Source organism: Phaeodactylum tricornutum, chromosome 15, assembly GCF_000150955.2.
Source record: "Phaeodactylum tricornutum CCAP 1055/1 chromosome 15, whole genome shotgun sequence".
In the NCBI taxonomy this organism is placed as follows: domain Eukaryota; phylum Bacillariophyta; class Bacillariophyceae; order Surirellales; family Neidiaceae; genus Phaeodactylum; species Phaeodactylum tricornutum.
In genome coordinates this window covers 446,505-465,714 of record NC_011683.1, presented here as the reverse complement: position 1 = coordinate 465,714, position 19,210 = coordinate 446,505, and the positions used below count along the sequence as shown (strand labels likewise).

Genomic DNA, 19,210 nt, shown 5'->3' with positions numbered 1-19,210 from the left:
CTGGGTCGAATTTTGACTCACAAATTCTCACAGTCGACTATGAGAGTTTTTTGCTCGACAAGCTCGAGCATTTTTCTTTGCTCTTGTCTTAGACTACCCAGGCAACTTCTACGGTATCGAGACATATTCAAATTTATTTGTTAAATATTGATGTACTACCTTATACCAATAACAAATTTAGGTGACTGGAACAGAGAGGCTGGCAATATGTATACATGAATTCACTCTTCATCATGAATCAAATGATAGATGAACATAGGTAGGCAGGCCCATTTAAATCCAGTACCACCGCAAATAGCTTGTTTCCGGTGAATTTCAAATCTTGTTTGCGGCTATTTTCGGTATTCCTGACCCTACAGCGATGTACTTAATAAATTTTTATCATATCTATGTCCACTATACATAATATTTAATGTAAATGAAAGCTTTCTTCACTTTGCGCTGATGGTTGTATTTTAGTTTTAATGTAGTTTATTCCGTGATGCGAGTGGAGAGAGTTTTTAGATACTTTGGAAAGATGCCCAACAGGGAAAAGTCAACAAGATCATGTCAACAGAGATCTGTCTCCCAGTTGATAATGGAGAAATTAGATTCACTGTCAACAGTTGTGATTTGCAGATGTCAACCCACTAAAGAATTTCTGATCAAGCGGGCTCAGAGAGCCTGGTTTTTGGCCCAAACCTCTGCATGCTATTATTGTAGGTGGCACTTGTACTTGTTGGCTTGAAGAGACAATGAGTACTTCACATTCACTATACACAACGACTTGTTTCTAACCATTTCTTCCCGCCCTAAGACAATGCAAAATTGGCAGGCAATTTTGATGATGTACCTGCTACTGGGATCACATGCATTAACCTCCAGGCCATATCAAATACTATTGCTTGTCTGGAAAGTTATCTTGGAGGTTTGCATAGTGATGAAGTCCAGAATGCCGTCGATTACCCCCGTGTAGGGAAGAATGGGGCTCGCTATCCAGCGCTCGAGGTTTTTTGGGTTTGTACTGATTCTACGTAAAATACACTTAATTAGAGGTAACCTAGAGTATCCTTATTTGTGGTGAATCTCAAATCTTATTTGCGGATATTTGCGTGTTTTGGTCCGCATTTACAAGTTAAGGAGGCCTGAACATAGGGACGGTATGTAATCAAACTAAAAGCTGTCTGATAAATTCATAACAAATTTCCAACGTCGCTGATACTCCTTCGAAAGAGGTTCAAGAAACACAGCAATCATATCGGAATGCAAAATAACAAAGATCTCCCTATATAGCCTTACGCGAGACTGGCGAGAACTCCTATTCTAACATTGGACCTCACCATATTCTTTTTCTACTCCCGTGGACTTACAGCTAGTAGTTTTTCCAACAAGCACAATATAGAGTATACACTTAAGTAAACTTCAATGTGGCGTTTGAATGCTCTCAAACGTTAGGTTGTTGTACACGCCCTAGCAAGTGGTGCAATACTACCCAACAGGATGGCAAAAAAACTCTGAAAAACAAAGTTGGTGTCACAAACTTTGTTTTCACTGACTGGCCTCACCTTTTGGTATTAGCTGTGAAGAGGATAAGGGTCATCAAACACAGTGGAAGCTTTCTCTTGAGATTTTGTTTAACTGAGAGTCAACAAATCTAATTTTGAGGCCGTGTTGCTTGTTACTAGAACACCATTCCACCCTGTTCGTAAACTGCGTTCTTCTTCCTTCGTCAGATTCTATTTGGCCGCTTGGCTCCTCCTTGCGTTACCAAATGACCCAGGAATTTGAGCGTTTCAAAGCCAGGTACCGGCAGGTTTGAGTTCGTTGTTGAGAACGGTTTGGGACCTTCTGATGTACACGTCCGGTTTCCTGAGGAAAAATTCTGAATTACGATACCTCCCCAGATCGCTCCAGATATCACTTGGGATGATGACTACGGAAGTCGTTGCCAAACTTGCAATAACCCAACCTTTCGACGCAGCAATCCGAGTTGGATGTCCTTTCAATCCTTGTTGCGCTCACTAGAGTCCCTCTGCAAATGCTCAAATTTTCCTTATTGTCATTTGCTGCTGTGCCGTCGTGTAGTTTGTGGTGTTCAATCGGATGGGCGCTTCGAAAGAGATGATCTTATTTTAGAGGAATGGCTGGCACAGCTCTTGATGTTGCAGTCAATAGGGGGAAGGCAAGAACAGAAATGAAGAGCATGTCGAGAATTTCTTTTGTTTGACTATTCCAAAGCTCTATAGCAAAGGCCTTCATCGACCACTAAGACAGCGCAACAAAACTTGGCAATCAAGAAACAAAATGCAAAAATATTCAACCTACTTAATTCATTTTCCTAGCTCCATTTTCTTTTGCTGCATCGCTTGATGTTCTGCAAATCGTAATCCTACTCGCTGGGTCATTTTTACGTACCGATCGGCACAGTGCTCGATGCAGGAAATTTCACTTTTGTCGAGGGTTTTAGAACGGAACGACGTTACACATCCATCGAAGCAACGTCCCACCAAATTGTTGTACATACTAACAGTAAATGGTATAATTGTTGAAGGAAGGTAAGGAAAGGATCTTGTGACATCTTATGCGCCACGACAAATTCTCGATACAGAAAGCCATTGTAACCATAAACATATGTACATTGAGGTCAATACATTGCGCCTCCGAGTAGCGTACCTTAAAGAATCCTTAAGCTGCATATGTTCCATCTCCTTCATAAAAGCTTGTTGCTGAGAAATGATAATGTGCCATTGTGAGATAAATAAGCGCCATATACCTTTCACGAATGGCGTCAAGCTGATCTTGAACTCACCTGATGCGGTGCAAGCTTTTGAACAGCTTCCATGGTTTAATGTCGCTGAAATTTGAAGAAAACTGGTTGGGTTGGCTCCTCTAGTATAAGGTTTGCTAAAGATGATCGCAGGATTTACGACGATGTACCACCGACCAAGTTGTACAGCATCGTTGACATGGCCGCTCTTCACGGAGTACAATTTATTAAGTCTCTATGATTGATCTGACCCTCTAGCCGACCCACTTCTGGCGGAAGACATACGTACGCTGGCATTTTGATATTCATAGTCAGCCGTCTGTACTCTCTATCAGACTATGTTGTACCTTTTTTGAAATACCTACCACGTTTCCCTAGTCTGTTTGGCGATACAGTCACATCTGACATCGGAACCATTCCACATATGAATCCATTGTCAATAAGCTATGATGTTTAGCGCAAAGCCAGTGCTATTCTATGAAAGTACCACTAACTCATGCAGCCACGGGAGAGTGGAACAACGTTTATCACAATTATTAAACAAAGTGACTTCCCAGATAACATCTGTGTTATGGCTCCGAGTAAGACCCTTCCAAGATAGCTTTATCTCTCTTAAGTGCTCACAATAATATCTCGTGCATCGAATCCAGACGCTTTGACGACTGTTTGAAGTACGCGTCCAATATCATCAGGTCGTGCTGGTTTGTGAACAGCTCCGTCCACTCCAGCAGGGAGCTGCAACAACGATGACGTCCTAGGCTGTGGCAAATCAACCATGAGGAGGTAAATATTACGTTGGCGGCGTACACGATGATGCTTTTCCCAAACTCGAAACTCGTGCATACAACTAATGTTGTCGTGCCCAATTCTATCGCTGTCTACAAACACCAAGCCCCAGTTTCTTTCCTTCAGCAACTCGAGAACTACTTTGCTGTGTTTCGCTATCTTGATTGTCCAGTCGTGTTCTTGCAGTACATGACAAACAGTTGAAGCATCGATTTCGTTGCAGCAGGCAACGAGACAGCTTTTTCGATCCGCAGCGTCCGAATACGTTCGTCGACGTTTGACAGCAAAGGTCGATGTCGGTGAGCTGGTTGTTGCCAATTCCGCCCTAGTCGTTTTTAAAGGTGTGCAATTCGAATACTCCTCTATATCATGCGCAAGAATTTTGAGTGTTTCCATGGTAATAGGCTTGGAATAATAGCAGTCCATGCCCAACTTTAAACATCGTTCGATATCGACTTCACTTGCGTGCGCCGACATTGCGACTATGTGCTGTTGTGTGGATCTGTTGTTGGATTCCCAATGACGATATGATCGAACACAGTCCAGGCCGTCCATGACCGGCATCAGTAGATCACATAAGACAAGATCGTACGTAGACTCCTGCAACGCTCGCAGGCCCTCCAAACCGTTTACAGCCAACATTGTCTCAAAGCCAAGTCGAGATAAGGCATTTGCCAAAATCTTACGGACCACCTTCGAATCGTCAATCACCAGCGCACGCTTAAGTGGCGTTGATTCATATTCATCGTCAGTTTCATTTGTATTTGAAATTTCACACACCGACTTCTTGCGATCCCACAATTCTGCTTCCAGAATGAGCAATGGCAATCGAAACCAGATTTTCCGTTTGTGACAAGCAGAGGAGTCAATGATGGAGCCGTCCCCTCGAGAGTCCGTTACTCCAATGTCGCCTCCTTCGGCGCGGAGCTGCCGGGCGGCCGCTTGCCACCCTAATGTTGTTCCTCTGAGAAAACTTGTCAGGCTCGTTTTCAAACTCTTCCAGACATTGTCGTCCTCTATGTTGGGTACGGAATCTTCACTCATCATATGATCATATGAGCAAGAAAACATAAGCTGAGGAATGGACTCATAATTCTCAACAGTGATGCAAAACTGAACTGTTCCAAAGGTTGCTCTATCACAACATTTTTCCAATATATAGGTTGCCAAAGGTAACAATACCGAGCTGTCGCCATGAACGCTTTTAGGAACCGTCTCGTAGTCCACAACAACTGTGACGGGAACCTGGTGTGGAACGTCAGTGTTGTTGAGCAAAGTGTTGAGCTGAGCCACGAGTCCGGGTACCTTGAATCTTGCATCGTCTTGCAATTGCAGTGAGTTTTCCGGAAGCTTGTGGCTGGACGTGCATGAACTATTTTCGATGCTTCCGGTCGGTGTCGCCGCCTTTTCGTTAACTTGCAGCCGTTCACATATTTCCCCCATGGTTTTGGCACATGTGGCGGCGGTATCGAGGCATTCCTTTTGAGTACTTGTCAATGTATGGCGCAAATCCCTGTTGTCCGTCAGTAGTGAGAGGGATAGTTGTACTCCCATGAGAGGCGTCAACACATTGTGCGCAATGGAAGCCACATTTTGTGCTGCTAGCGTGCGCGATGCCTGATCCTTGCGCCACGTTCGATACTGCACCAAGGTTTCCATGGTTAGCAGTCCCAGCTGACTTAAGATTCTTCGTTCCGATTTTGTCAGACCTTCTGGACGAGGTGTCATACCGGTGATGCCGAACACTCCAATGTTCCATCCTTCCGGTGATACCAACGGAGACGCGGCGTAGTATCGCACGTGAGGTGGCTCCGCGACGCTGGAAAAGGACCGAAAGCGATCGTCTTGCCGAGCATCTCGGACCTCAAAAACTTGATCGTTGTTTTCCGCATCGTGATCGGTTGGCCACAAAAGGGCGTGCGAACAAAAGGCAGATTTCCGTGGAATTGGTGGGACCGGCAAACCTGTTTGTGCCAGAAACACGGCGCGCCCGAGATCTATCAACGTCACAAAGGCTACCTCAACTTGAAAGGTTTCTTTTGCCAGTGTTACGTACCGCGTCAACTGCGTTTGTATCGTTTTCGGGAGCTCCTCGTCCAAAACTTGATAGGATTTGAGCGCAAGTAGACGTTGTGTTTCGTTTTCGACCGTTTGACTTTTGGCAGTCTGAGGATCAGCATTGTGCAAAAACCAATCGAGATGTTCGGGCTCAACGATTGCGGGATTTTTTTCAGACGATTGAGGCAATGTAGCTGGGGCAATGACGGTTTGCGGTCCGTCACCGACGCCAATGGTATTTGGCGGTGTCGCGCTCGAACTAGTTCCAACATCATTTGTCCCGTGAGAATGCTCTCCACTTTGGTCTTCTTGCTCCACGACCTGTGACAACCCCATGTTATTGTGGGACAAAGCCTCCTGAAGGGTCTTTGCACACGCGAATTGGTTGACCGATCGGAGTCCGTCCATGGTGCAAGGCTAACAGGGTGTGGAATAGGATTCCCAATCTCTCAGCGACCAATGAATACGAGAAGAAACGGGAAAAGAGCACAGCAACGCAGTACCGCAGCAGCAAGAGAAGACTTTCCCAAGTCGTTACTGGTCAGCTTCACAGTGTATGTAGGACCGTGTTTGCTCTACTCTCTCTCCAAATTGTGCTGGTCCGGCTCGTACTGGTTGTTTTTCGATTCGTGTTGCCAGTATATTGGAATATACCCAGACATAACAGTAACAGTCAACTTCTTCTGAAGAAGCTCTGATTCCGCGTTGCGGCATTTCGTCGATGGAATGTGATAACGAACACGGACGGACGGTCTTTCTCGCGCCGTTCGAGTGACCGGCAAGCGTTCGTTACCTACCCGAAAATTCGTACCAACTATCTAATTTGTCTGACGTGGAATAGTATCTTTGTGCTGAGCTGGACAAAATCATTCCTACTTATGTCAACAGAGGGGCAAATAACAGCGGACAGTGAACTTGAAGTTTTGAAACTAATACCGCCACCGAACACGGTAGCTCTCCACATATTTGAAAAAGTCCGGAATGGCAGAACACACCAATGATAACAGATTAGGTTGTCCGTACTCTAAATGTGTGTCGGTCTGGGTAAGATTCCCGGTATTCCTTCTCCTGAAAAATTCAGTTCTGTCATTGCATATAGGATTTAAAGTTCCATACTCTACATTCCGTCAGTCTGACATCGGAAGGTCCGGGGAGTACGTTTTGCCGTTTTGGAATCCAGTTCCTTTTTTACCGCTGTCCATATCATTAGGTAAATGCAAACATATTGCCGCTTCTGCTATTCTTGGGGATAACATAGGTTGAACAAGGGTCTCGCTCTCGAAAACAGTCGAAGATACGCTAACACAGATACTATTGATGGCTAGATAGTAGGCATCTGAGGAGCAGTACGAAACGAGCAAGCAAAAAAACATACCAATACACGATGGAAGGCGACGGTGTGTCTCCTTCGACAGCAGGTTTGGTCGTTTCCCACCACGACAACGGAAGCGAGAGTGACGACGTAGTGCCAACGCAGGCCGATCCCGAACACGACATATCCGTAGAGATCGAAGGCGACGAAAAGAAGAAGATTGGCAGGACCACGTCGGTGACAGCGTCGTCACCTTGCGCAACTCGAGACAATGTGGGGGACGACGTTTTGAGGGGACCCGATTTAAACGAATCCAAGACGTCTTTGGATTCCAAGTTATATCGCCAAATTCTACTACCTAATGGCTTGCGTGCAGTCTTGATCCAAGATACCATCGCCATGCATCAAAACTCCCGTTACGAGTTGGGCGGGTCGGATGAGGAGGAGGACGACAACGACATTGACGATGCAACTGCCGATCAAGCTACACCTGCCTCCACCCGCTTGCACCATTCGCGCCACGGAAGGAGCGCCACGGAATCCGACGACGATAGTGACGTTGACGATAATGATGACGACGATACGGGTTTGCGTGACGCCGCCGCATCCATTCTCGTCGGTGTTGGGTCCATGTACGATCCTGTCACCTGCCAAGGTCTCGCTCATTTTCTCGAACATTTACTCTTCATGGGATCCGAAAAATATCCCGGAGAAAACGAATACGAATCCTTTGTCGCGAAACACGGTGGAACAGACAACGCTTGGACAGAATGGGAGTATACCACGTATACGGTTTCGATTCCGCAAGAATACCTTTGGGAAGCCATGGATCGCTTGGCGCAGTTCTTTGTGGCACCACTCTTGTTAGAATCAGCCGTCGATCGGGAATTGAATTCTATTGAATCCGAGTTTCAACTCAACAAAAATTCCGACTCGTGTCGGTGGCAACAGCTCTTGTGCGCCACGTCTCGTCCCGATCATCCCATGGCCAAGTTCAGCTGGGGCAATCTGCGCTCTTTGAGGGAGATCCCCCAAGCGCTCGGCGTCGACCCACTCGTTGAATTGCGACGTTTTTACAATCAATATTACTACGCTGCCAATATGAGGGTTTGCGTTATTGGAGCGTACACGCTAGACGAAATGGAACAACGCGTACAATCTATGTTTGCGAAAGTGCCAGCTTTGCCTCGCACGCCCGGGCCCCTAGCGCTACCGCTCAAGCCAGAAACAGGATTATGTTCCTGGCAAGCCGAATATCATAGTCCCTTGCGAGAGGTCGGTTGCCCTTTGGCGGAGCATGCTTTACAGAAGATTTTTCGGATCGTTCCCGTCAAAGACAAACACGCGCTGTCCATTACTTGGCCCTTTCCAGGACAAATGGATCAGTGGCGAACCAAGCCGGGCGACTTCTTGGCGCATTTATTGGGACACGAAGCAAGTGGTTCGCTGCTCTCATACTTTCGATCCCAGTCTTGGGCGACTAGTTGCATGGCTGGTGTGGGCGAAGAAGGTAGTGAAAGAGCGAGCAGCCACGCCTTATTCAATATGTCCTTCGCGCTCTCGAAAGAAGGCCTGGAGCATTGGAGAGACATGGTTGCTGCTGTTTACGAGTACATAGGTATGTTGCGTTTCAAGTCCGAGCATGGTTGGCCGGAATGGATTTTCGATGAGTTGCGCAGCATTCACGAAGTATCTTATCGCTATGGTGACGAGGCCTCACCGGAAGATATTGTTGAAGCCATGACGGAAAGCATGGCGCCACACTACCGATTGCCACCTGAGCGTTTGCTGGATGGTCCACATCTACTGTTTGGATTTGACGCGGCGGCAATTTCTTCCCTGTTGGATTGCATGACTCCTCAAAATGCACGTATCGATTTGACGTCATCGTCGTTTGGACGGCCAGCAGATTTCGGTGTTGTGATTGCGGAAGATTCCACCGACACTCTTGTTACGGATCTTCAGATCGCCGATGAGATGGAGCTATTCGATGCGTCGGTAGCTGGTCCGCCTCAAATTGAGCCCATGTTTGGTACATTTTTTTGGTGTTCTGATGTTCCCTCTGACTGGATTGTGGATTGGTGCTCGTTGGCGCGACCGCAAGAGCCTACTTTGCGCATTGGTTTGCCGCCACGCAATCCGTTTGTTCCAGAAAAGTTTAATCTCAAACCCTTGCCTTCCGATGATGCTCGACATCCTTTGCTGAACTCTTCATTAAAGCTTTGTATTGCTGTTGGCAAATCGAAGCAATGGTTCCCGGCGACAGTTGTTCAGTACAATGAAAAGAAGAATGCTTTGCTACTGTCTTACGAAGACGAAGATGAACAATGGCATGTCTTGGATCGACATATTGAGACGTTTCCTCCTGATCAGATTACTCCCGACTTTGAAGGAACAATGGACGAGAAGAAGGTCAAGTATCGCATCGTGGCGCTCGCACAGCCAGGCATGGGTCCGTTGCGAAAATTTGCCGACGACAGTGATTTTGCCGCCGAGAATGGCACAGCCTTCCCCCCCATTCCACCGGCGTTACCACCTTCTAGACTACCCAAACAGATATGCAACTCGAACTTGCTCAAAATGTGGTATCTGCAAGATCGAAGCTTCCATCGACCTATTGCTGAGCTACGTCTAGAAATTATTTGCGGAAAAGCGAATAGTTCGCCGCTGCACAAGGCTTGTGCCGAATTGCTGGTCGAGCTCTGCGTTGACAATTGCCTGGAAATGACTTATTTGGCTAGTGTCTGTGAACTGGGCTCGTTATTGGTCGCGACTGATGTGGGTTTCTATTTACGCTTCCATGGGTTTGACAACAAGCTTTCGGATCTGTTCGAAAGGTGCATAATTGTTTTCCTGAGTTTTCGGCAGGAAGTGGATACCTTGCCGTCCGGTATTGACGGATCAAGATTTAGGGCTTGCTTGGAAGTTCTTCGTCGAAGATATCGCAACCAGGACATGTCCGCTTCACACCTTGCCGGAAACTTGCGACTCCGTGCTTTGCGACCGAGCATCTGGTCGGCGAACAAAAAATTGCATTCAATCAAAGACCTTTGTGTTCCTTTATTCGCAAAAACGGTTTCAGAAGTCTTGGCCGATTTTGCCACTGAATGTCTCCTCCACGGTAACATAGACCTTTCAGATGCAGACCGCACGAAAAAGATGATCATTTCGCTTGTTGGAAACGCTAGGTGGCAAGGGTCTTCCACGTAAAAAGTATCCAGCCCAGTCGATGATCCGCATTCCGTCGGTTGACAAACCAGTTTCCCTTATTGCCCCTTCAAAGGATCCTGGGGAACCAAACACGGCAGTGGAAGTCTATGTACAGGTGAACAAGGACAATCTGCACGAACGTGTTTTGATTGATCTTCTTGTACACATAATTGATGAGCCGATTTACGACCAGGTAAGGGAGCCCCTTGATGCACGAATAAAGAATCAAAGTGCATACACTGGACTCACTCTATTTTGTCTTTCCTATTCAGATCCGGACGAAAGACCAATTTGAATATGATGTACACTGTGATATTAGATGGTCGTACGGTATTATGGGAATTGTATTCAAAATTGTAACAAACGTGAAGAGTGCATCTGCAGCTGTCGAACGCATTGACAAGTTCTTGTCGGACTTCCGTGTAGATCTTGAGACAATGTCGGCAGCCGAATTCTTGGAGCACCTGGTGGGGCTTTCAACTCAAAAGCTGGACATGTTCAACTCTCTGTCCGAACAATGCGATCACTACTGGTGTGAAATTAGGGACGGGCGATTTGAGTGGGAAGCATATCGGGACGAAGCAATTTGCCTTCGAAGCGTGCAGAAAGGCGAACTTCTCAAAGCTTTCGACAAATGGTTGAACCCAGCTAGCCGTCGCAATGTTATTGCAATTCAAGTGATCGGGACCGGAGAGGGCGATGTGTCAATCGGTCGGCCTTCTCTCGAAAGTGACAAAGTCGATGATTACTTGGACGCAGTGTCATCAGACTTTCACATTCTCTGCAAAGCGCAAACGTGGGGCCGAGTGAACTCGAAGCTCTTTTGAGCGTGTATATTGCTACAAATGACCAAGTGGTGCGGCCACTTTCATAGAATATTTGTCTTCTAAAGTCCTACCTAGCTAGCTGACTATCAATGCGAGCGAAAAAACAATTTACTGCCAAAAAGAAGAAAGAGAACCCTCATCAACAAATCTCGGTGGTCCAATTTGCTCAACGCCTTGATGTGTTTTCTTTATTCGTTGAATAGAACAACGACGTAGGTCATGACGAAGAAGAACCCCAGTGTAATTTGGCTTTTGATGTAAATGCAACTTTTGTGCTCGTGTTTCCAATTTTGGCTATCGACAGCACCGACCGTGAGCTTCACTGTTTTGTGCCAAGGATTCCTGATAAGCCGTTGAGTAACGACATTGTTGCAAGCAATTACTGTCTTTTAAATATGTTTCTCATTAAGCCTGCACCTACATGACGTATGATGAGTAACGCAATTGAGTGAGGGGGACCATTGGCACAAGGTGAAACAAGAAAAAAATCCAAAGTATTGTACGACTCCAGTCACTTCTCTCATCACATCGTCGTCACGGGAAACCTTATTCAAGAGTCGCTTGTGTTCTTTTTTCTAGGCAACGTCGCACGCCGTATGATAGTAAGCGCCTGCGATGTTCTCTGACGAGACAGGTCAAAATTGTCGGCAACGGTTGTCGACGCAGTAGAGCGACCATTGGACTTTTTCGACACAAGTGCCAGCAATTCCCAGCAGTCGTCTCTACTTACATCAGCATTGCCTAAAGAATCCTCGTTGTAAAGCATCGGGGCACCAGGCAGTCCCATAAACACTCACAGTCCAAAGGAGACCTGGTCATGTTTCAGTCCTATTTTCGTGAATGTTATTGCCATTGGATTACAGTTCGCTGTAAGAGCCAAAGCCGGACTGTTTTTTCTGACTCCTCCAACCTCATTGTTGGGCATGTCGTTCGGACAGGTCGCGACATGAAATGCGACTGTGTCCCTGCGGAAACGCGACTCGACTGTATTTTTCCATCTCGCGACTAAAGTTTGAATTATTGTTTCGTCGCGGAAAAGAAATGAAGGTCCGCTGTTTCGGCACCCCGCGAGTAGGATACAAGGAGGCACAACATTCAAAGCGGACGAAAAACAGGGCACCATCCTGTCAGCGCATCCTTTATTGGTATGAAGGCGCACCATCTTTTGCTTGCACTCTACTGATCAATCCTTGTAATCCATCGCGTCGACAGTTCTGCATCTAAAGAGGACAGAGAACCATGATGCGTTCGAACGAAACAAAACTTCAATTGGAACACCTCAGCTTTGGGCTCTCCCTATCCCTCTCATCACCGCAACACCGCCAGGCAACAGTGCGTCGCCGTCGCCAGTCCTTTGAAGAATGGTCTAGGGGAGGACCCCATTTGCGTCGGCGACAAGCTTCTTTGGGATGGAAAAGACCCTACGGGGTGAATTGAACCGTCGACCGCCAAAAGTCTCCGAGGCCGGCCAGCGCTGAACGCTCATCTTTATCCATCTTGGAAGCTGCCCAGAAATGCCTAAAGTCAAAGCAGAAGAAAGTCGGCATGCCACCGTTGACGGCACCAACAAAGACAGACAACAACCTACAAAACACTTCCGACCATAGCTTGGAGCTTTTGCTGCAATTTGACAATGAAACCGCCGTCGTGCTCAACGACAAACACAGCTTGGGAGGTGAATGCTTGATGGCATACAATGACAAGGAGAATACGGAGAAGAACAAAGCTCTCCGAAACTTGCCTGCAAAAATTTCAAGAGGTAACCAATGTGATATTTTCAAGCCTCTTCAGCTTTCGGAAGAAAGCAACATGCTGACAATTTGACCAAAGTCCACAATATTTTTTGCAGCATCAAATGACAGCAAAAGCCCAAGTAAGCCCCCAATTCTTGATGCTAGCAATAATTTGGAAACAAAATGGACGCCATGCGGACAACAGCGTGATTCTATTGCCTTTTGGAAGAATCCATCTTTTCTTGTTCAGAGTGTAGGCCATCACAAGTCCGTCCAACGCGGTTTTTGTTCCACCCTTTCTTCCTTGCATGGCAAGATGACTTACCTGAATTCCCCACCAAAAAAGGCAGCAACTACTATAATCAAGAGCCGGCGCAAACGGGGTGTATACACTTCCCAAAGCCGACCATTAAGCGCCTCAGGTGGCACGCAATCTTTTCAGATTCTGGTAAAACCAGGCCAAGTTTTTGGCTTGATTGAAGGCATTGCCTCGTATTCAGATCCAAAGAACTATGTGCGTGCCGTGGTTGATGGAGATATCAAAGCATTACCCAGAACGGGGCGTGTTTCGGAGCTTATTGGAGCTGTCAAACCTGGCCACTGGACGGTTTCCCGGCGTTCAGTTTTTCGACGTTTGGAGCCTTTGGATTGGGAGGGCCAGCGTGTGCGCTTGCGCCATGACTTTTTCTTGGATGACTCCTCCGTAAAAGGCACCGCTGAATTGATTGGGGAAGTTGTCAATCCCTCAATTAATTGTCTCTTGTGCTTGCTTGATCATCAAGGAATAGTGGCTCCTCACAATATTCAAAACATATGTGCTGGTTCATTGACGTTAGCAGCCTTTGACGGGTTTGTTTCTTGGTCAGACTCTTGCAATCGTGGTGGAGATGTGTCGCGAGACATATTGAGCCGCACTGTTAACAATGCTTTTGATGGAATGGAAAGTGCTCCTATCAATCATGCTTTAGTTCCTGTGCCTCTCTTCGAAACGTTTGCAGAGGCCAAATCTTTAGCAAGCACTCAGTCAGGATGTATGATGATTGGAGGCTTTGACTTATCATGTAAAGCCTACAAACTTCATGTCTTACGTGACAAGAACACCGGCCATACTGTGGCTGTGGACAGTACGTATTTTCTTCTGCGTTTGTCAGTTGTCATTCACTGTCATTGAGGTGCTGACGCCAATTCTGTCTTTTGCGTCCACAGTAGTCTTTCATGTAAAGTTGCCTCACTGGAGTTTGAAGTGTTTGCCGGACAAAAGGATTGTCCAAAAGCAAAGCATGTACATTCCAACTTTAACACAGGCTCGTCTCAAACAACACAACGATGAATTGTTGTTGGGGTCATCGGAGGATCCTGTCAAGCGTCTCTGGGGGTACAAAAAGCGCAAGTGGAATGATGTAATGAATGGCGAAATAACCGCTGCTAAAGAGCAGAGAAAGACCCAACGTGAGGATGGCGAGAGCAACACTGAAAAAATCCAGATCCAAACAAGGATCGTACTCAGAGAAGTAGTGCATGGACTTCCCTTGATGCAGCGGAAGTGCCCACAATCAAAGCGGTCTACAAAGATAGAGTCGCTTTGCACAAGCAACATCCTTCAACGGAAGTACTCGTGATTGATAGGAAGGACCACTTTGTCTCTAAGGCAATTTTCCTCAACTCCATTTTCACACTCACATCTACCGGAAATGGACTGGAAGAGCCCGCATCCTGGACTGAGTCACTCGAACCCAAAACGCTATTTTATGACAATACATGCGATTCAGCAGTTGTCGTTTTTGACAAAAGCGTCATAGGAGCAACTGTTACTGTTGACGATCCCTTCAAGGAAAAAGACTGCTTTGGAATCGAGAAGAAATGTAAAGAATGCCTGGGCAACATCATTGGTACCTTACGGCCACATTTTCCCTCATTACATGACGTTTTTTATGGAGTGAACAACCAAGAGTTTGTTTGCGAGCTAAATACGGAAGATATGACCGTTCTGGATTCAGCGATCACTCACGATGATACAAATGTTGCTTTTCACGATCTACTCTTTGGGTATGCTCAACAAGACGAAAACGCAGAACCTCTGGGACTGCTTGATGAATCACTTTCAACCAGTGCAGTTTGGGACTTTGTAAATGCAGCTGTGACATTGATTGTACTCCTTCCTCTCCTTCTGTGGACCTTTGAAGTGCTGCAGAAGGTGTCAATACACTCACTAGACCAATCAGTAGTGTATGCTGAAGTTTCTCGAGCTGAAGGAAGCTAAAAACGCCCACCAAAAGACCGTGAACAGCACAGAAATTAGTGTCGGGCGACAATATCCATCTGCTTCGCACACTAATCACTTCCAATATGCTTCTAATGGTAAATCAACAAAGTTCAGTTTATCTACCTGTTGGTGGAGATATGAAGCAATGATATTCCTACGACTCAAAATGGACGGGCTCTTCTATTCTGCAGCAGCTAGAGGTTTGTGCTTCACTTAAGGTTGTGTCATTCCCCGCTTCAATTTTCCAGTTCTTTCCGCTCTCTCTAGCTAGCTAGAGAGCTCCATTCCGGAGCTAGTTGCACTGATGTAAAAGAAACTGGAATTAACGCTAACATAGCTTCGAAGAAAATCCGGAACAGAGTAACGTAAAAGCACACCCGCTGACTGTGAAGTGCAACTCACTTTTTACAGTAACATATATCGCTGACGTCGATCTATTTGGATGTATGCGACGGTTTCTGCATGAGCTATTGCTTCCAGAAAATTCTAGCGTCAGCTTTGACAACGATGGCGGTGCTTCCAAAACGGCGAAAACATGCTCTGTTTGCTTCACTGTCAGCGCTATTTTTCTCTTCAATCAGATGCGATGCATTTACTGCAGGATCTAGACCTCTGACGCGTTTGGCTACCAATTTTTTAAGCGCTTCAGACAAAGCGAGTACGTCAGACCCGAACTCTGTCAAGACTTCACTCGATTCACAACAGCTCGATTTTACCTTAGGATATCTGAACAAACATCATGCAGACTTGCTAAAGGCTTTTGCCGAAGCTTTCTCACCGTTAGGCGCCGAGATGGCTCAAGCGAACACTTGGAGCGGTGGCAGTTTTGTAATAGCGGAAGCTAGTATTGTCGGACTCGATCAACGCTCGGGGGTTGCACTCGAAGTGTTGGTGAAACGCCGCGGGAAAGAGGACGTAAAAGAAATGGTTGAATTCGACCTGAATGCAATTCCCGTACCAGAGAGGAAACGATACTACGGGGATTTACCACCGGTGCCAGAGGACACCGAACGGACCGTAATTGACGACGTTGTGCGGCGGATGAATCGTTTATGTTGGATTGTAGGCCAGCCCACTGTCACGGGGAAACTGATTCAGTTAGCCATTCAAATGGGTGGTGCTGGTGTTGGAAATCTGCGAGAGAACATGTATCTTAACCAAGTTCCACATAATCGCTACGTACGGGATTATTTCTACGAGCAAGCTGCATTGGCGGTTCATGATGCGGTGGTTTTGTGTTCCGAAGGAAAATGTATTAACCGAATGCTGATCACAAGTCAATTTCCGGAGATGAATCCGTCAATGGACTCCTATCGGATCGGAACGATTCTCGAAATGGTGCGCACGATTGGGATCAAGCTCGCGGAAGAGAACTTGCGCGTTCGCATTTGCGTACAGGGATCTATGGGAGGTGCGTTTCTCTTTCGTTCCCATATGTCTCTAAGAAGAACCATGTTTCTTACACTTTGTCCCTATCGTTAAGTCGGTATCTTTACGGGAATGCCCAAGCAGCTAAATGGGGTATCAAAAATAATTCAAATGATGGACTGGCAAAGCGGCGAGGGCGAACTCAACGAAGGCATGGTTGGCGACTACATTCGTTTCGGTGCCGTTGGACCAGAACATGTGCTAAACGAAGAAAAGGACAAGGATGACAACGTTGTACAATACCAAGACGACGTTTTTATCCTTATTGCACCACAGTCCATGGTCGGGACCGACAGTAGTATTATGCCATTGTTACAGGGTATGGTGGAGGCCGCCGGCAATCGTCCCGTCATTTTAATGAATCCTGATTTGACTGACAAGGTCAGTGCCGCCGGTCAACAAAGCGTTCGTGGGCGGCAGCAGCGTATCGATTTTGCCGAGAGTTTCCAAACCGTTTACCACTTCCAGAATATTTACATCTCGGGAACGTCATACTTTCCCATTTTGGGGGCGATTACGAAACTTCACCCAAAAGAACCCTGGCTGGCCCATCAGCGCCGCGACTATGCGGACGGAGAAGGAGAAATTTACGTCCCGGTTTTGGCTGGCGAAGTCATTCCCAAGGGCGAAGAGATTCTCGACGCCTTTGACCGATAAAATCACACGGGCGCGATCCTGTTTATATACGAATACCTTAAATTGCTCGCAATATACTAGTTCATTCCCTGTACTCAATCTTTATACGCCCCTGCTCATGCCTGAGGGATGGTCGCCATTGTCGACTCGATTGCCCGGTCTTCGTCATGCATGAACACAAAAAGTAGCGATCACGACTGGCTTTCGTGTTTGCACCGTTTACATCGCGTGTTTCAGATTCTTCACTGTTCCGACTTGTCCAGGATGGGGGGAGCGACGTCCGAGCCGGTACGTGACGAAGACTTTTTTGGCTGCGGCGGCCGGTGCGGTGAGGGCATGAAGCCGTAGGGTGTATACATGCCCGAAAAGGGACCGTAAAACGGTTGCATCATTGGTGGTTGCGGTGCGATTGGTGCGGGAGCTGACGTGCTGGCGGATGGAGAAGGCGGCGTTTGTGCGATGGCGTTGTCTTTTTGTGTCTCCAAAAGATGCCCCATTAACAACGAGCGCGCATCGCAAGACGCGTGTGGGACGGTATTCATGGCGGTCGTGGCAGGTTTGCGACCGCGGCCGCCTTTTTTCTTGGGTGCGGTAGTGTCGGCCACGGGCAACTCCAGATCCGCAGCCGCCCGGGCTTTGGCGTCTTGGTTACGCAAGTAGGCCTTGACTTGTTGTTCGGTACGACCCGTCAACGAAGCAATCTGCCTCGGATTCTTGCCGTCTTGCACCGCCGTTTGCAAAGCGGTCACATCCTTCTGACTCCACGCCACGCCGGTGGAAGCAGCGCCAGTATTGGTCGTGGTAGTAGCCTCACTGGAAGAGGGCAACGGTCCGTGGATGGTAGTGGCGGCATTGGCGACACCCTTTTGGTTGGCCGTGTTGGCGAGAAACTCGGAAACATCGGCACTTTGAGCAATGATCACGTCTGGTCGTTTGCGACCGGACCGTGCGGCGTGCAGCTCGGCTGCGGCCTTGGCCAAATGTTCCATCATTGCCTGATCCATTTCAATGTGATTGGGTAGCATGGAAGCCAGTTGTCGGGCAGCGGCAGTTTTGGGTGTCGCCAAGGTGGGGTTGGATGGTGTCGAGGAGGTGAGCGCTGGTTGTAATGACGGTAGTGGATGAGGAGGAGTAGGGTGCGTTGGTGGTCGCGGGATACGCGACGTAGAAGCCGACGTTTCCGACCGAGCGGTCGTCGGAACGGACCGGGGCGTTGTCGGTTGGGACATCGGTTCCGCCGTGGTTGCGAGCGGCGGCAAGGCTACACTGGCGGGTGTATCTGGCACCGTGACTGATTGATCGTCGGGGTGCGCATCGACGTGGTCGTCTCCGAGAGAAGAGGGTGCGGTATCGGTTGCGGGAAGAGTTTCGGCTTTGTCGAATCGCTTGCCCAATCCCACGAGACGTGCGTGCAGGAGCAGCAAGTAGGCCGAGGCCATTTTCAATCTCCCGAGTTGCTGGGCTTCCGAAGCGGCCGCCAAGAGATCGTCGGATTCGGCCAGCACCGCATCGTAGACGTTCAACGAGTTGGAATTCCGATATTCCGTGGTAGTGGTGATGGTGGACTTGTCGCAGTATCCTTTGGGACGTTTGGTGCGCCGGTAGGGACGCTTTTTGGGTGTCGGTGAGGAGAGTGCGGCAGCAGGCACGGGTCGTTTGTGAGAGTGCGTGTGGTACGAATCGACCGTGCTGCGACTGGGAGCGGCGGTGCCGGTCACTGGTGCCGTGGCGTGGTACGGAACGTGCGGAGGCAAGGAAGAAGGGTGCGGTGGAGCGTGCGGTGGTGGTGGGTACCCCATACCGTGCGGAGACGAAAACATATTCAGCGACGGCGCGTACGGAGGAGGATAGGAATAGGCATGGAACGGCGGAGGAGGATGACGATGTGTATGATGCGATGGTGGAAGAGTCTGGTTCGTCGTAGATCGTTTCGCTATGGAACTCTTGTTGCTCGTAGACTTGGACTGGGCCGTGTTGCTCGCCGTTGCAGTCCGGACGGGTGGATCTTGCTTGTCACTACTCCCAGTCATTGCGGTATGGTACCAGCGAGCGGCGTTCCAAAGGGTTATGTTGCTACAACAACGAGTTGGTATTGGTGATTAAGAATGGAATGGCACTACCGGTGAACGGAAAGGATTGGATGTTGTGTCAAAGTATTCCTCATGGTGGCAGTACTTACAGTTACCGTTACTAACAGTAACCGTAACTCGG

The 19,210-nt window shown here is 47.7% G+C and overlaps 6 protein-coding genes across 6 annotated transcripts; 3 read left to right on the top strand and 3 right to left on the bottom strand.

Annotated features, from left to right (window-relative positions):
• Positions 1-2,278: 2,278 nt before the first annotated feature.
• Positions 2,279-2,913, bottom strand: PHATRDRAFT_22027 (predicted protein). The gene is made up of 3 exons (XM_002182195.1): positions 2,789-2,913; positions 2,653-2,705; positions 2,279-2,502 (listed from the first exon to the last, which is right to left on the bottom strand). The coding sequence occupies exons 1-3, from the start codon at positions 2,819-2,821 to the stop codon at positions 2,310-2,312; spliced, it is 279 nt and encodes a 92-aa protein (XP_002182231.1). The 5' UTR covers positions 2,822-2,913; the 3' UTR covers positions 2,279-2,309.
• Positions 2,914-3,358: 445 nt separating this feature from the next.
• DRR3 (diatom response regulator 3) lies at positions 3,359-4,603 on the bottom strand (the record flags this gene model as incomplete). The annotated part of the gene is made up of 1 exon (XM_002182194.2): positions 3,359-4,603. The coding sequence occupies one exon, from the start codon at positions 4,601-4,603 to the stop codon at positions 3,359-3,361; it is 1,245 nt and encodes a 414-aa protein (XP_002182230.1).
• Positions 4,604-6,848: 2,245 nt separating this feature from the next.
• On the top strand, positions 6,849-11,037 carry PHATRDRAFT_47929 (predicted protein). Its single transcript, XM_002182362.1, has 3 exons — positions 6,849-10,023; positions 10,091-10,305; positions 10,385-11,037. The coding sequence occupies exons 1-3, from the start codon at positions 6,975-6,977 to the stop codon at positions 10,937-10,939; spliced, it is 3,819 nt and encodes a 1,272-aa protein (XP_002182398.1). The 5' UTR covers positions 6,849-6,974; the 3' UTR covers positions 10,940-11,037.
• A 1,447-nt stretch (positions 11,038-12,484) lies between these two features.
• PHATRDRAFT_38262 (predicted protein) lies at positions 12,485-14,932 on the top strand (the record flags this gene model as incomplete). The annotated part of the gene is made up of 4 exons (XM_002182361.1): positions 12,485-12,698; positions 12,789-13,796; positions 13,879-14,121; positions 14,157-14,932. The coding sequence occupies 4 exons, from the start codon at positions 12,485-12,487 to the stop codon at positions 14,930-14,932; spliced, it is 2,241 nt and encodes a 746-aa protein (XP_002182397.1).
• Positions 14,933-15,727: 795 nt separating this feature from the next.
• Positions 15,728-17,020, top strand: PHATRDRAFT_38261 (predicted protein; the record flags this gene model as incomplete). The annotated part of the gene is made up of 2 exons (XM_002182360.1): positions 15,728-16,346; positions 16,419-17,020. The coding sequence occupies 2 exons, from the start codon at positions 15,728-15,730 to the stop codon at positions 17,018-17,020; spliced, it is 1,221 nt and encodes a 406-aa protein (XP_002182396.1).
• Positions 17,021-17,241: 221 nt separating this feature from the next.
• Positions 17,242-19,176, bottom strand: PHATRDRAFT_47927 (predicted protein; the record flags this gene model as incomplete). Its single annotated transcript, XM_002182193.1, has 1 exon — positions 17,242-19,176. Exon 1 carries the CDS (start codon positions 19,027-19,029, stop codon positions 17,242-17,244), a length of 1,788 nt encoding a protein of 595 aa, XP_002182229.1. The 5' UTR covers positions 19,030-19,176.
• Positions 19,177-19,210: the final 34 nt, after the last annotated feature.

What these genes read in the sequence shown, in the direction of transcription:
- PHATRDRAFT_22027 (XM_002182195.1), bottom strand. Translation starts at nt 2,821, where the DNA reads ATGGAAGCTGTTCAAAAGCTTGCACCGCATCAG. An exon ending in AAAAGCTTGCACCGCATCAG is followed by an intron (nt 2,706 to 2,788) that starts GTGAGTTCAAGA and finishes ATCATTTCTCAG; the next exon opens with CAACAAGCTTTTATGAAGGA. An exon ending in CAGCTTAAGGATTCTTTAAG is followed by an intron (nt 2,503 to 2,652) that starts GTACGCTACTCG and finishes ATTTACTGTTAG; the next exon opens with TATGTACAACAATTTGGTGG.
- PHATRDRAFT_47929 (XM_002182362.1), top strand. Translation starts at nt 6,975, where the DNA reads ATGGAAGGCGACGGTGTGTCTCCTTCGACAGCAGGTTTGGTCGTTTCC. An exon ending in CACTGAATGTCTCCTCCACG is followed by an intron (nt 10,024 to 10,090) that starts GTAACATAGACC and finishes TGGAAACGCTAG; the next exon opens with GTGGCAAGGGTCTTCCACGT. An exon ending in ATGAGCCGATTTACGACCAG is followed by an intron (nt 10,306 to 10,384) that starts GTAAGGGAGCCC and finishes TTTCCTATTCAG; the next exon opens with ATCCGGACGAAAGACCAATT.